General features: G+C 39.2%; 1 protein-coding gene across 3 annotated transcripts in view; it reads left to right on the top strand.

Moving 5' to 3' along the window:
- Positions 1 to 13944, top strand: part of LOC119131936 (astrotactin-2-like) — a 165866-nt gene extending 151922 nt beyond the window's left edge. For all 3 annotated transcript variants that reach the window (XM_037266800.1, XM_037266799.1, XM_037266801.1), the window contains 4 exons: positions 1484 to 1625; positions 9427 to 9527; positions 10020 to 10203; positions 12680 to 13944. In XM_037266800.1, the coding sequence (XP_037122695.1) occupies positions 1484 to 1625; positions 9427 to 9527; positions 10020 to 10203; positions 12680 to 12923 (671 nt within the window). In that variant the 3' untranslated portion in view covers positions 12924 to 13944. The remainder of the gene's footprint in view (positions 1 to 1483; positions 1626 to 9426; positions 9528 to 10019; positions 10204 to 12679) is intronic.
- Positions 13945 to 14229: the final 285 nt, after the last annotated feature.

The following is a 14229-nucleotide window of genomic DNA, read 5'->3' as shown; positions in this document are numbered from 1 at the left end:
TGTGGTAATGACATACTATATTCACTTTGACCCATCCTGAGTGGCTTTTACTTATGCAGACAGGCATTGCTCTAATTATTGCAGCACTGATTGACATCATTAATCCGTCACGCAGCGTCATTAACTTATTTTTCACCCTTTCTCCGCTCTCATTTTTCTTTCCTCCTCAGTTTTTCTTCACGGTGCTGTTTTGCACTGAAAACTGGCACCCAGTTGACATTCTTTTCATATTTACTCACAGTGAAAGGTGAAACAGAGGCGTGATGAAGCTAAACCATTTAAAATGTAGTAAATAGATTGTTGGCAGTTATATCGATGATTAATTAAGCGGGGGTGGGATAATTATTATTCCATAAAATGCTGGCCTGTAAGTTACTTTGGTGGTGAGAGTGATTATTTAGTATAAAGCAGGCAGCAGAAACAGCAGTTAATATAACTGTAAAGTTTTGAGCAGAGTTTCCATCAATTCAGGTTGGTAAATTATAGTTAGAATTGAAAAGACAAGCCATATAAAATAAAATAAAAATTAACAAACCCTTGGTTCTTCGATATAAACGGACTTTATAACTTAGAGGGAGACTCTGCAGTTTTGAAACTGATAGCAAGATTTGAACGGAGCCTCACTTCTCTTTTCCATTCAATCTTGCATGTTTGCCCAAGGGCACACCGGCACACCAAGACAGCTACTTTGCTACCGTGACTTATTCATGCCAAACATGAAATGTGATCGGTTTTATGTTATTGTTTTTTTTAAATGTAAATTTCACCCTTTCTTCACCCTTTAAATATATACTATGTCCAATTAGTATCATTGATGTACGAATATCTAGAATAATAAATAATAAAAGTGCAGCAAATATGAAGACAAATCATATGCTGAATTTGTCTAAATTTGAAAAGGTTAAACCTTCGAAAGAGAAACAGCACAGGAATGCATTTTAGGAAAGTCTTTTGTATACTCACGTTTATTGCTACAGAAAGGTCAAATCACTCATTCATGGAGTTCTTTTCCGTCCTTTCTCGAACTTCTCTTCTTACTTTGTGGCTTGCCAGCCAGATTAGCCCTGTGTTTACAAGTTGGCGCTTGTGTTATAAACTCAAACTAAGCTGCCCTTTGCATGTGTGTAGAAATAGTTGGAAATCTAACCTTTTCAGAGCTTTTCAACTGTTTTGATAGCTCCCACCTTTCCATCATCGCCACAAGCTCTGGAAAATAGTATTGTGGGTTTGTTAGCTGCCACCCTTGCTGTATGCCTAAAAAAAAAAAAAACATCAGCTTGGTTGCAAACTATTACCATACAGTTTTATATGTATATATTTTTTAAGATATACTCACAGTTACTCCTTAAAATTATTCAGAACCATGCCACATTTGTTTGAAATGTTTTTCAAGTATTTCATATTCTGTATAGGTAAAGAAAAAATCAACGGACCTTTCTTGTAGAACCTCTGTTTGTACTAACTCTGTCCATTTCCCTGCCAGGTGAAGTGTTGAGCTTGTTGGATGATCTCTTCTCGGGTTTGGGTTCTTCCTGTGTTGTGCCCGGTAAAAGGAGTGGCGAACATCCCCACACGCTGCTTTATTCCGTTGTTTTCAAGTGCCTGGAGCCTGACAGTCTCTACAAGTAAGTTGGATGCTGTTTATCAAGTTTTCCTGGAAAAACTGTTTTTTTGTCTTCTTTTTTCATTTTTAACATTTGGTCATTTTCAATGTACACCTAGACGGTTTTGTTCATGAGCAGACATTGTTCACTGTTTTTGTTTTTTAAAAAACCTTGGAAGTATGTACCAGTACATAACTGTAGTATGTCATTGGACAAAGTAGCAAGGTTATTTTGAGAAGGCCTTGGCTATACTACAATCAAATTGTAATGTTGAACGAGTCCAAATTTTAGGACAAACCTGGAAGGTGTTTATGATGTTCTTCTATCATAAGCCAAGAATTTTTGTACAACCTTTGCTTCCAGTTTCAAAAATGTTAAGAGCCTCTAAAGCTCAAAGAAAAACATCTTCCTCCAAGCTTGGTTAACCTGAACAATATGGAGATTTGAAAGTGAACTGGCACCTGTTTTAATTCCTGAAAAAATTGACAAAGGATCATTATACAGAGCTCTGGTGCAATAATACAAAAATAGAAAAGCGCTGCTGGAAAACGTGCAGATATTTGGTAATGAAAACTGACAGTGAAGATTTTCAGCAACTTTTTTGGCAGGTTTCAAGTTTACCGAAGCAAAACATCTGAGGCCAAAACATCTTGACTCTCCGAGGTAGTAATAAATAGATGGGTTGAACCATTTCTTATTGCTGTCTGGGCAGTATTTCATCAGATCCCTACTTGGGCAGGCAAGCTATACAGTAAACTCCCAAAAACAACAACCGTGCTTGAGCATCATACTGTGAACTGCACTAGATAACACAACAAGAAACATAATCAGCTTTGTGGTAATATTCAATATTCTGCAATGATGTGCAAGGAGTGACAATGATAGGGGTGTCTGGGAAATAATAGCGGAATCTGCCAAGATTCTAAGAAATTCACCTCTGAGGCTTCTCCTTAAGCTAAAATTGATAAAAGAGGCAACGTGGTAGCAATGTGATTAGCCATGTTAGTGACTTAAAACTAATCTTGGCCTAATCGTGACCTCAGCTCCGCCTCAGACGCACCATCCAATCATCGTGCAGAAATAGAACGTGAGAGACATCTAGTAATAATAATCTAATAATATATTGTAAGAGGACATTAGTGGTAGTGCTCTACAGTGGTTTAGATCCTATCTGGCTGGCAGGACTTTTTGTGTTAGCCTAGGTCCCGCTCGGCCCTCTGGCGTATGGTATTCCACAGGGGTCTCTTTTGGGGCCCTTGCTGTTTTCATTGTATTTTGCACCTTTGTCCCAATGTATTTTCAGAGGGAGAAGCAAAGCAACAGGCTTTAGCTTTTCTACCCTCTAATAGACAAGCTCACATAATGTTGTGGCTATCACTGGAAGAATTGATTGCTCTATTTTGAGAAGCTCACCTTTGCCCCTTAAACACAAAAAAAAAATGGTCCATGATTTAAATCAGTAGGAATGATGACATCTAGGCAGTATGTACACAGCTATTGATTATCAAAACATGACATCAAAGCGATACAGTTTGCTAAGAAAATTAATCAATTACAAAATCCTAACTTCATAGCAATTATTCCACCAAAACAGATATCTGTCAAAACACATACATTTGTCACACAGCTTTTAATATAACAACACAATTCTAACAACATTTTTGCTTCACAATGATGGCTTTATCAGTAGATAGGAATATTTGAGGAATGAGCTTTGATTTAAATCTCAAGAAAAATCTACTTACATGAACTTAAAAAAAAAAAGAGGCTAATTTCAAACTTTATCTTTGTTTATGCATTCTTCACAGCGTTGTTTTGGACAGATAAGGGCCGAATTTACGTGGAAATTACGTCTGAGGGCACATGTGTTTGCAGCCAAACACACTACTCTAAATCAAGTAGCCAGATAAAACTTTCAGTGGAATTGGCATCAGACTTGATCATTACTGAGGCTGCTATATGGCAGCAGCCTTTCTATTGCAAATAAGACAAGCTCCTGTTTGAAAAGGCCGCTTGCTAAAAACTCATGCAGTAAATTGTACAACATAGTGATAATGTTTCGGAGGCTAGTAGATGTTAAGTGCATAATTCCACCCTTCAGTTTACAAGTTAACTGATGTTGGTCATTCTTAGGAGGGACTCAATTGAACACAGGAGGATTGAAACCTAAACCTCAGCAGTCACTCAGTTTGGGACACTGAAAGTAATTACCAACAGCAAAATTATTTTCAAACCACAGTTTCTGAATACATTTTCTAAATTTAGTCAATTCCAATATATATGGAGGTCTAATCCTTCTCTGTTAACAATGACGATGAACACAAGGCTGCAGTTCGAAGAACTCATTATTTGCTCCGCTGTTCATTATTTTCGCAACTAAGATGGCCTCTTGAATCATGAATCATTCATACCCCAAAAAATGTGTCATTGATTGATGGGTTTGTACCTCCCATTTGTTTTTGACTGTGTGCATTGTTGGACAATGTCCTCATCTCCTGCAAACTGCCCAACATCTTCCTGATTACTCCTCAGCTGCTTCTAATTGTCGACAAAAGTGAGTCTCCAGACCAGACAGTCCATTTGTTGGAATTCATTTACCACCCCATCCATCTTATTGTTGGCCTGTGTGAACCGCCTCCTGTCCTTTTTGCTTCCTCACCCTATTGATGTACCCCTGGAGGAGATTATTATTCAAAAAAATTCTTATTTTCCCTGCTTTTGATTGGTAGGACATGTATAATGTAATAAATAAATAAAAAAATAAAAAAATGATTTAACAGCATATACTGTAATTGAGGAGACCGCATTAGATATTCCGTGCCAGTTGTTGCACAAGACCTCTCCAGCCCCCCCCAAAGCAAAGGTTGATAGTTAGTTCTTAAATGACCCATACAACCTTTCCAAAGAATGACTCATGAGCATTTGGGGGATAGAGTGTATTATATGTTGTCCACGCTCTCTCGTTTTCTCTCTCTCTCTCTTCTCGGCAGTACATCAACTCTCTTTCATTTCCTCCATGCCTCCTCTTTCTTTTCTTTCCAGTGTCTTCTTCCCCATCCAAAATGTAATAAGCGGATGGCCACGTGAAAAGTTAGCAGGTATTGCCCATGGATTGCAGCATTGAGTCAGATTCCGAGCGGAGGCCCCGTTGGCTTGCCAAAGCAGTTGAAGAAAACCAACTGGCTGCAACTATCTGCTCAATACATTTTCAACTGTTGATTTTCAAGATGCTGTCACTGTTATTTTGGGCCGCGACGCTGCTGCTGATCTGCAAGATTTGAGGATTTCCAAGCACTCAGATATTCTAAGCTGCCACAAATTCTTGCGGCGGCGAGAAACAATTCTACGCAGCTCGGATTGATTTGTGGGCTAGCTCCACTGATGTGCGTCCAAACTGCTGATGTCATGGAAAAGGCGTCCGTCCCCCTTCTGCCCTGGCGTCCACCCGCATGCCAAAAATACTGCCCTAATTGATCCTCTCTCGCTCGCTGTCACTTTGTGCCAGGCATCCTCTCCTGTTGGGCTTTGTTGTCCTGTCATCTCTCGTTCGGACATATCTTGTATGTCTCGTTAGATTATGAGAAAACTGCTCACTTTAATGGCAATGGAGTTCATTTACACGCTAATCCGACATTTGCCTGCCTTGTCGCTTGCTGAGCTTTCACCTAACTGTGGCACAAGGACACAACCAGCCAGATGCCAGAACTTTCTGTGTGTCTGGGGTCTTGATCAGTTTGCAGAGATTGTGTGTTTGTATGTCTGTGTGTTAGGTTAATTGAATTACGATGCAGGTTTATTGGGACCAAAGTGTTTGACACAGCAAGTGTGTGTGAGTGTGTTAATTAAAATGATGCGTGTGACAATGTGTGTTTGCGTGTGATTTTATTATTATACCTGTGTGGTCTAACAGGTTTGTTGGACCAAGGTGTTTGTCGTGGCATCTTAAGGTCATACTCGTGTGTGTGCGTGTTAGGCAAATTGAATGACTTGTACCTGTAGGGCCTGCGTGGAACCAAAGTGTTACACCAGACAAGCTTGCCTCTTTAAAAGTGTGTGCGCGTGAACATGTGTGTTCCTGACTTTGCTCTTTTTCAAGGACACATTTGGCACTAAAGAGCAGCTAGTTTGCAGGAGAGCTTGTTAAATCGGGGACAAAGGCCAAGTCCGCTGTTAGTGAGGAAACGGCTGCCCTTTGGGGTCAAGGTTAGGGTTTGTTTTTAGTCGCCTGTGATTATGTTTACGTCTTTGATAACATACACCCTGAAAAAGTGAAAGAAAAAAGAAAACTCAAGTAAGGGTGGGTGGCCACGGAGGTTTGTATGCGTCTTGCCAATTTTCATTCTTGATGTTTGACATTCTCGTGGCAGGCCAGACCACGATTTGGCTTCTTTGTGCTCCCAGGCGATCTTTATCATCATCGGACACCCTGTTTATTCGACCCCCTGTGACGCCTCTCAATGCGTCTTAAGAATGAAACCCAAACTCGTTGCCAAAAAAAAGTTCCTTTTCAGTGATACGTGAATGAAGCTCAAAAATGTTTCCCCTCCATTTGCACATAATATGTTAATGTCTTTGCACAATGAGCAGTTATCCCATTCTTGTCTCAAACCAACAAACAAAAACATCTATACAGACAAGTCCCCGGAGAGGCTTTAAAGTCCTGGCAGAAACTATTTTATAACTGCACATAACAACCTTGTAATTGCCGTTGGGGTAGACTGAAGCCAACTTTTAAAACGCAGCTATGAAATGTTGGCAAACATAGACGCTGAGTTGCCTTGATAAAATGTCTCCCTTTGTTATAATAGAATAGGCCTTCATGTTGTAGGTTTACATGACCAGCAGCAATGTATGTGACAACTATTTAATAATTTTAGTAGTGGATGTAAATGCCAAGTCTTACATGACAATCTTACATTTTGTTATAATTATTGGTCCTCCTCATAAAGACCACGATCCATCCCCTCTAGTTAAGGATAAAGAAATCTCCAGTAAACTAGAGTTCCCCTTCCATTAGGACGGGTATAGAGCCTCCATGATACATTTAAGTTACACGGAATTTGTATTTCTAGGTCAGCCATTTAGTTGACCATCTTCCTGAAGATGAGTCAACTCAGCAAGCAAAATAAAATAGAATAAAATAAACACTGCGTGCAGTTGGGAATAAAACTAATCAGCAGTGGAATGACTATGAGACATGGATAAAAAAAAAAAAAAAAAAACAGGGCTTTGATAGTGTTGTCTGTTTGGAAAAAGACGGTTCTTCTAATTTCCTCGTGTCATTGTGTATCCATCTGTATGTAATACAGTGGCCATATGACTTAAACAGTCTCACAAGCTGACATTGTTTTTGCTGGGCAAAGGAGCCACCAAAGCCCATGCAAACTTGTGTGAGGTTCTTGGGGGAATACCACATTCACAAGATCAGACAAACTATGTGAGCAATGCCCAAACAGGTCGTGTTACAACCAAAACAAGCAGCTCTTGGATCGTGCCTCAGTAGACATAATTTAAAACATCGCAAATGGGTTTCGGAAGAAATGCTATAAAAACAGTCCAATTCTTAAGTTTTCTGAATTTGTGCATGAGGCATGGTTAATACTTGGAATTCGGGCTCGGTTCTTCTGTCTCATTGTGTTTTTGCGGTAGTCTGAATTGTTTTCATAGTGGCAATTCTATAAAGAAACACTAATCGAATAAAAATGTTGAAACATTTCATATTTATAAATTAATTTATTCCTTCAAAACATTCACTGCTGTGCTTGTGGATGTTTTCCCATGAATGTTGTTACACGAAATAAATATGACTAAAGTTTTCTTACAAAATCAAACTTTTATGTAATGTCTTTTTGTATTTACATAACAACCCCCCCACCCTAAAAGTCACTTTGTAGCACCAGCAAAGTGTGAAAAAATATCCCGACACCAGTTTTACCGATTGGCACTAAAAACATTTTTGAAAATAAATAAATAAATACACCCCCATCAGAAACAAGCATCTTGAGCGTGCTGATATTTGATGATCATTTGAGGAATATTTACTACTTTTATTATTATTAATAATATTATTATTATTAGTAGTAGTATTTTATTATTATTATTACAGCACAACAACTGAAAACAAGCAACTTTGCTCAATTGAGTTATGTCTACATTTGTTTGACATGTACTTTTGTTCCCCATCCTGTTCTAAAAAATGAAGTAACATACTGAATATCCCATATTCTAAAATATGTATCGTATTAGCACAAAGCTTATGTTTCTGCCTCAATTGCTATTATGTATCATTAGATTCAGTAACCCCCCAAATGTACAGCTTTTTGCACACAGATCATTTTTTACCAAATATTGAACCGCAACTATTAGCCCGACGGTCTGAAAATATAAGTTGCCCTGCCCAGTCAGCCGCGGGATAAACTAGCAGACATTCAGTAACAGTTTCCATGGGAGGATGTGCGCAGGTGCTTTCACTTATACCGGTTGTTGGACTTTGCGGCCAGACTGAGGTTTGGCATGGCCGCGCTTGGATATAAGATATTACGAGGTGACACAGGTGCGACAAAACAAATGGAAACTTCAGGGAGTTTTTATTTAACTGTGGTTCTTTCCCCACAGAAAGTCTAATAAAACTAAAAAAAACCTTAACACAATATATTGATATTCTTTGTGGTTTTGATTGGAAATAACCACAAAGATTCTCCATGGTTATGCTAGTAAACATGAGTGAATGAACATTGCTGTCTAAAGGCATGCAAATTCTCCATGGCCCGTTTCTTCCCATACTTCCTTTTTTCATTTGCCATGGCACACCTTGACATTTGCAAAAGGCCATTTAAAGGTGAGGTGCGCTGTGCCTCTGATCTCCGACCATCTCAAACTGTTTGCCGTGCCATACGACCAGGGGCCGAAAATCTGTCATTGAGCCCTCCCAAAAATCTTAGCAATGTTTGACATTTCCAGAGGGACCTTTGGAACATTGTTCAACTCTTTGGATCCTCCCAAAAGAAATCATGACACAATGGGAAAGTTTGGATGATATTTTGAATTTTGGGTGAAAAATATGTCCCAAAAGCTTCACGTTGGAAGCGATTAGATTGTTGGATGGTCAAACATCTTTTTGACTTTGAAGCAACCCTCATGTGACATCATCAGAGCATGGGATTGCTCATTGTACCGCAGTAGGCTTCATTTCAGCTAAGACGTACACTGTTACCTTTGTTTGCGTGCTAGTCACAGAATGTTTCACTGCCACAAGATTTTAGATTATCCTTTGAAGGTTTTACGTCAACTTATTGTCTGATTTTATTTTTAATTATATTGATCAATTCATGTACTGCATATGTTCAAAAAGTTTTGCCTATGCAAATGTTTATTAAATTTTTTTGCTTTACTGTTACATAGGCTAGTGACATACTATGACATTCCGATTAGTTAACAAAAAAAACCTTAAAGATCAGGAAAAAAATAAGTAAAAATTAGAACTAAATAAAGCTACCGTACTTTCCGCACTATAAGGTGCACCGGATTATAAGGCGCACCTCCAATGAATGGCCCATTATATATAAGATATATACATTTGGCCCGCGGGCCGGACTTTGGACACGCCTGCTGTAGTGGCTCAATATTGGTCCACATATAAGGCGCACCTGATTATAAGGCGCACTGTCGACATTTGAGAAAATTGGAGGTTTTTAGGTGCGCCTTATAGTGCGGAAAATACGGTACATCATATAAAACTCTTAAAATATCCCACAGACGTTTAGTCTTAGCAGCGATTGTAGTACAGTGTCGTTTTACAATAACATATATTTGTTGTTTCCAGGTTCACCCTCTATGCAGTGGACAGCCGGGGTAGTAGCTCTGACTCCAGCTACGTCTCTGTACGGACGTCCTGCCCGATGGTTGACGATAGCCGAGCTGAAGGTACAAGCATTCTCAGAATTGTCTTTGTGGGATTTCTTGGTACGCAGTGAGCACAACAGAAGAAAAATAGCAAAAAACTACTCAGATGATACAATCAAGCAATTATCTAATTACAGTTTCTCAAATGCCGGGTGGTTTTGTTTTTCTTCGTTCTGTAATTTATGCTAATAAATCATATGAAGTTGGTCTGCTGCTCTGGAGGAAGCACATCTGAAGGACATAAACTAACAAACTTGTTTTCCCTGTCATTGCACTGAGTTAAATGACCTTGGTGTTGAACTGCAAAGTTGTAAAAAAAAGATGATGAATTTTACCCAAACGACTTTGAGGGGAGACAAAAACAAAGGAAACCTTGACCCAACCTGACCTCAAAAATTCAGAATAGTAAACTGCGATTTTTGAAAACAACTCCTCAATGCCCTTTTTGAACGCTTCAATGCTTGCATGCATGTCTCCTCACAACAAATGTTTTTTTTCCTCTTGGTTTTCAAGAGATCGCAGACAAGGTGTACAACTTATACAACGGCTACACCAGCGGCAAGGAGCAGCAGCTGGCATACAATACATTGATGGAAATTCCTCCTCCACTGCTCTACCGAGTCCAGCACCACTACAATTCCCTATATGAGAAGTTTGGTGACTTTGTGTGGCGCAGCGAAGATGAGCTGGGCCCCAGGTGAGAAGATTTGGCATTGCGGGGTATGCTGGAAACACGGCCCACTTAGACGCCAGTGAACTCTAATAGTTTCCTCGTCTTGATGTTTTTGTGACATTATTTTGCTTAATCATCCAACATCAGTGTTATCGAGCTGATATTTGTCTAATTAACAGTCAATTAATTTTGCTAACCAGGTTGAAAATAGTTTACCTGTTTATTCAACACATAGTGTCTTCTTTTTTTTTTATCATTATTTTGTTATTTATTTTATGAATGATATATTGGCGGCACGGTGATTGACTGGTTAGCAAGCCCGCCTCACAGTGCAGAGGTCGCAGGTTCGGTTCTGGCCTTCCTATGTGGAGTTTGCATCTTCTCCCCGTGCCTGCGTAAGTCTCCTCCAGGTACTCCGGTTTCCTCCCAGGTTCCAAAAAAAACTCAAAGTTCCCTGTATTGTGAGTACGAAAGGTTGTTCGTCTCTTTGTGCCCTGCGATTGGCTGGAGACTGGTTCAAGGTGTCCCCCACCTATCGCCCGAAGTCAGCTGGGATAGGCGCCAGCACGCCCGCGACTCTCGTGAGGAAACAGCGGATCAGAAAATGGATGGATGATATATTGTTTGCAAAATTGCTTTGGTCAGTGTAAAATATGCTAGCCAATATCACGATGGTGTTTTTATGGACATAAATGTGAGTGGGAACCAGTGAGGTGGTCTTGGGTGTGGTGAGGGGATTGCGGGTGTCCTCTTGACGAGCGTGCTTTGGATTATTTACTGCCTGATGTTGGCAGGCTTGGAGCCTCATTGAGAGTAATTTACAAGCCGTCTCTATTGGTGGTGCTTTTCTTTTTTTTTTAAGGCCAAAAGAATGGCCAAATGAAACGTAAGCACAATCAGCGCTCACCCAGGCACCAACAATGGTCGAAGCTTCCCGACATCCGTGTGGATTTATTTTAACAGCTCTATTTATAGCCACATTATTCTCAACATCAATCCTGATTTTCTTAAATACACAATTGCAAAAGTATTACCATGTTTCACTCTTGAATTTCTTCACGTGAGGCCAAACATGGAATGAGCTGTAACCTGAAAGTTAATTCTGAGTTACTTTTTTTTTTCCCCACTTGTGTGTTTTTTGTTGCTTACTCTGTTTGTTTAGAGTCATAAATGTTTAATTTGTCTCCGGTTCACACACTTGTGAGTCTTTCTTGATTATGTGTTTGGTATTCTGTTGTGTCAGACGCAAGAATTTTCAAGGGGGGAAATGAGAAAATGTTTCCCCCATTTTCAGCAAATAAGTGAAAAGGATGTCTGTACTCTTTTTGCTTAACTAAAGACAGATGTTGATGCTCAGCAGACGCTGCTTTTCAAAACAAATGGAATTTTTCCCCCTTCTCCGTGTGTGTTTTCCTCATTTTAGAATCCCCACTAGCTTAACAACCTTGAATTCAATCCCGATTGTAGGTGCATTCGGTTGTTTTTCCTGCATTGCGTTGCTTTTGCGTCGTAAACAGTGGCAAGCAGCAGAGACGCATTTCCCGATTGTGTATTGCCGACTCCAGGAAGCTGCCACTTGTGGACTGGTCAACAACATCACTAGCTGACAATTCAACACGCAGCTGCATGCGATAGTTTTAAAAAGATACTTTTGACCCAGACTGGCAGGCAGCACACTTTTGCTACTACTACAAATATTATATGTTGTTCATTTTTGTGCATTTGTTTGTTTTGTGGCATCAGGCAATTGGAAATTCACAGACTGCTGAAAACAACTTTAAATTAGGAAAGTGAACAGTTAGGTTAAAATATCTGAATGCCTTGTTTTAGTGATGAAAGTGAAATTTGGTCGCCTGAGCAAAAAAGGGACTCTTTATTCATACCATATAATGCTGAAACCTAACAAAACAATACATTTGGAAGGTGAATTAAAATTACAAGTTGACAAAAATGATGGGAGGAATTTGCTGTTAAGTCCAAGGAATATTATTCTTTGGGAAGTGACTTATGATTGAGGTTCATTACAAAAAAAACCCAGAGAATCATAAATCAGTCAAAAAATACCAGCAAATGTCAGAGGAATTTACAATTCTATGAAGAATATGATCAATATTGATTGCATGTAACAATGAATTTGAATCAAATCAAATTGATAAGTGAACGAGTCAGGGTAAATACCAGGAAGATGAAATTGGCATCACATTTTTCTGGCCAGATGTGAATTGTTGAATCTCTAACAGATGATTGATGCTTCGCCTTCATTGCATAAATCGTAAAAACAAACTTGCCGTACCTTACATCAGTTCTGAATCCTCTCGGTTTCCTGAGGCCTTTCCACATCTTTTGTCTTCGGTTCTGTCCATTTCCTCCTTTTTCGATTTCATTGCTACCTGTAGGTGAATACTGCACAATAGTTACAAAAAAGCCCAACATTACAGTTAACAGCATATGTATTTGCATGGAATTGTTTTTAAAGGTGCACATTTTGTTGTTCTGACAGAAAGGCCAACCTGATCCTCCGGAGGGTGGACAAGATCAGCCACTACTGTCGTTCCCTACTGCGCAGTACGCATATCCAGAGCCGTACTGACACCATGGCGTACGTCTACTGCCGCAGCGACGACGGACGGATGCCCGCCAGCGGGGGCGCCTGGAGCGGCTCGTTGCACGAAGGCCGCACAGCCTGCACGGAGAAGCTTATCTCCGTACAGCGTAATACATACAGCAACACCAAACTCCGGTGAGCCACAAGAGTAGGGACGCGCTTGCGTTTTGTGATGTCACTGACTGATGCATCAGCTGACGTCGTCCTGCAGCGGGTGTCTCTGCGAACAAACCCAATGGACAAAAAAATTATGTGTGTGGCAAAAACAGCACGTCGGGCGGCAAAACAGAAGAAAGAGCAAAGTGAACATGTAGATAGATGATGATGGATAGTGAAAGCTAATCCTCAGCCAATCAGCCAGTCGTCTGTTTAATACCTTGAATGTAACATTGTAGTTGCTTTGTTCATGCTTTTACGTGAAGCACTTAAAAGAGAGGAAAAAAAGTAGAAATCTAAAGATAAGTTTGCGTTTGTTTTAAACCATCGTTGTAAAAGGAGAAATGTTAAAGCCATTTGCTAATTGTTTTTAGGCTTTATGAATCCGAACAAAATAATAGCCAATTCTTTAAAAAAATATTGAGAATTTATGTCCATGATTGAAAGTTTACAAAGCTATGAATTTGGTGGGTGAAAAAATGAGTAAAATTCCAAATTTTGCAAAAATGCCAAACCTTTAGGCCTGACACAAAGTGTTCCACTCGATTGCAAAGACAATATGTTTTGTAGAGCTAACAAAAGACAAAAGCTTGACAGTTTGACTACAAAATGAAATCCAAGATATTACAAGAACTCGTAATTGCTTTGAATGTGGTGTCTATGCCCGTGTTTTTGTTTCTCTCTGTCTTTCTTGTCGCAGGACATGGTTATAAATTTTTCAAACGACTCCTTACAACATTTTTACGAGAGTACAAGATTGAACCACCCAAAGCAAAAATAGATAAACATGTAATTAAAAAAGTGAGCAATCAATCTCCACATGTTTGATTTTTTTATTGTTTGCCTCTATTTCCATTTCTGGTATGTTCATCTTGTGTTATATAAACTGTAAAGTTAAATTATAATATTGTACATTGTAAACTTGTACAAAAACTGTATTATGTGGATTTTGTCATTTTTTTCTGAAGAATGTGAAATATTAAAAAATGTACATATATAATGTATAGTTTGCGTTGTCTTTTACATAATGCAAAATGTTCATATTTCAAATTATTAGTGTTTATCAAAATATGGTGCATGGGCCACTCCTGGTCGCCCAGCAAGGCATTGGTCAAATTTAAGATCAATTCACTATTATTTATAAATACAATCATTCAAAAGCATGAGGCATAACAATACATTTTGGTGGTGACACCTTTAGAAGTGGCTTCCAGAGGACAACTAAAACTTACCGTCCTTGACACAACCGCTTTAAGGTGTATGCCACGCTTAAATTTGTGTCTTAAACC

This window comes from Syngnathus acus, chromosome 12 (genome assembly GCF_901709675.1).
Source record: "Syngnathus acus chromosome 12, fSynAcu1.2, whole genome shotgun sequence".
Lineage (NCBI taxonomy): Eukaryota > Metazoa > Chordata > Actinopteri > Syngnathiformes > Syngnathidae > Syngnathus > Syngnathus acus.
Note: the sequence above shows the minus strand (reverse complement) of the source record. Positions and strands in the feature narration are given on the sequence as shown.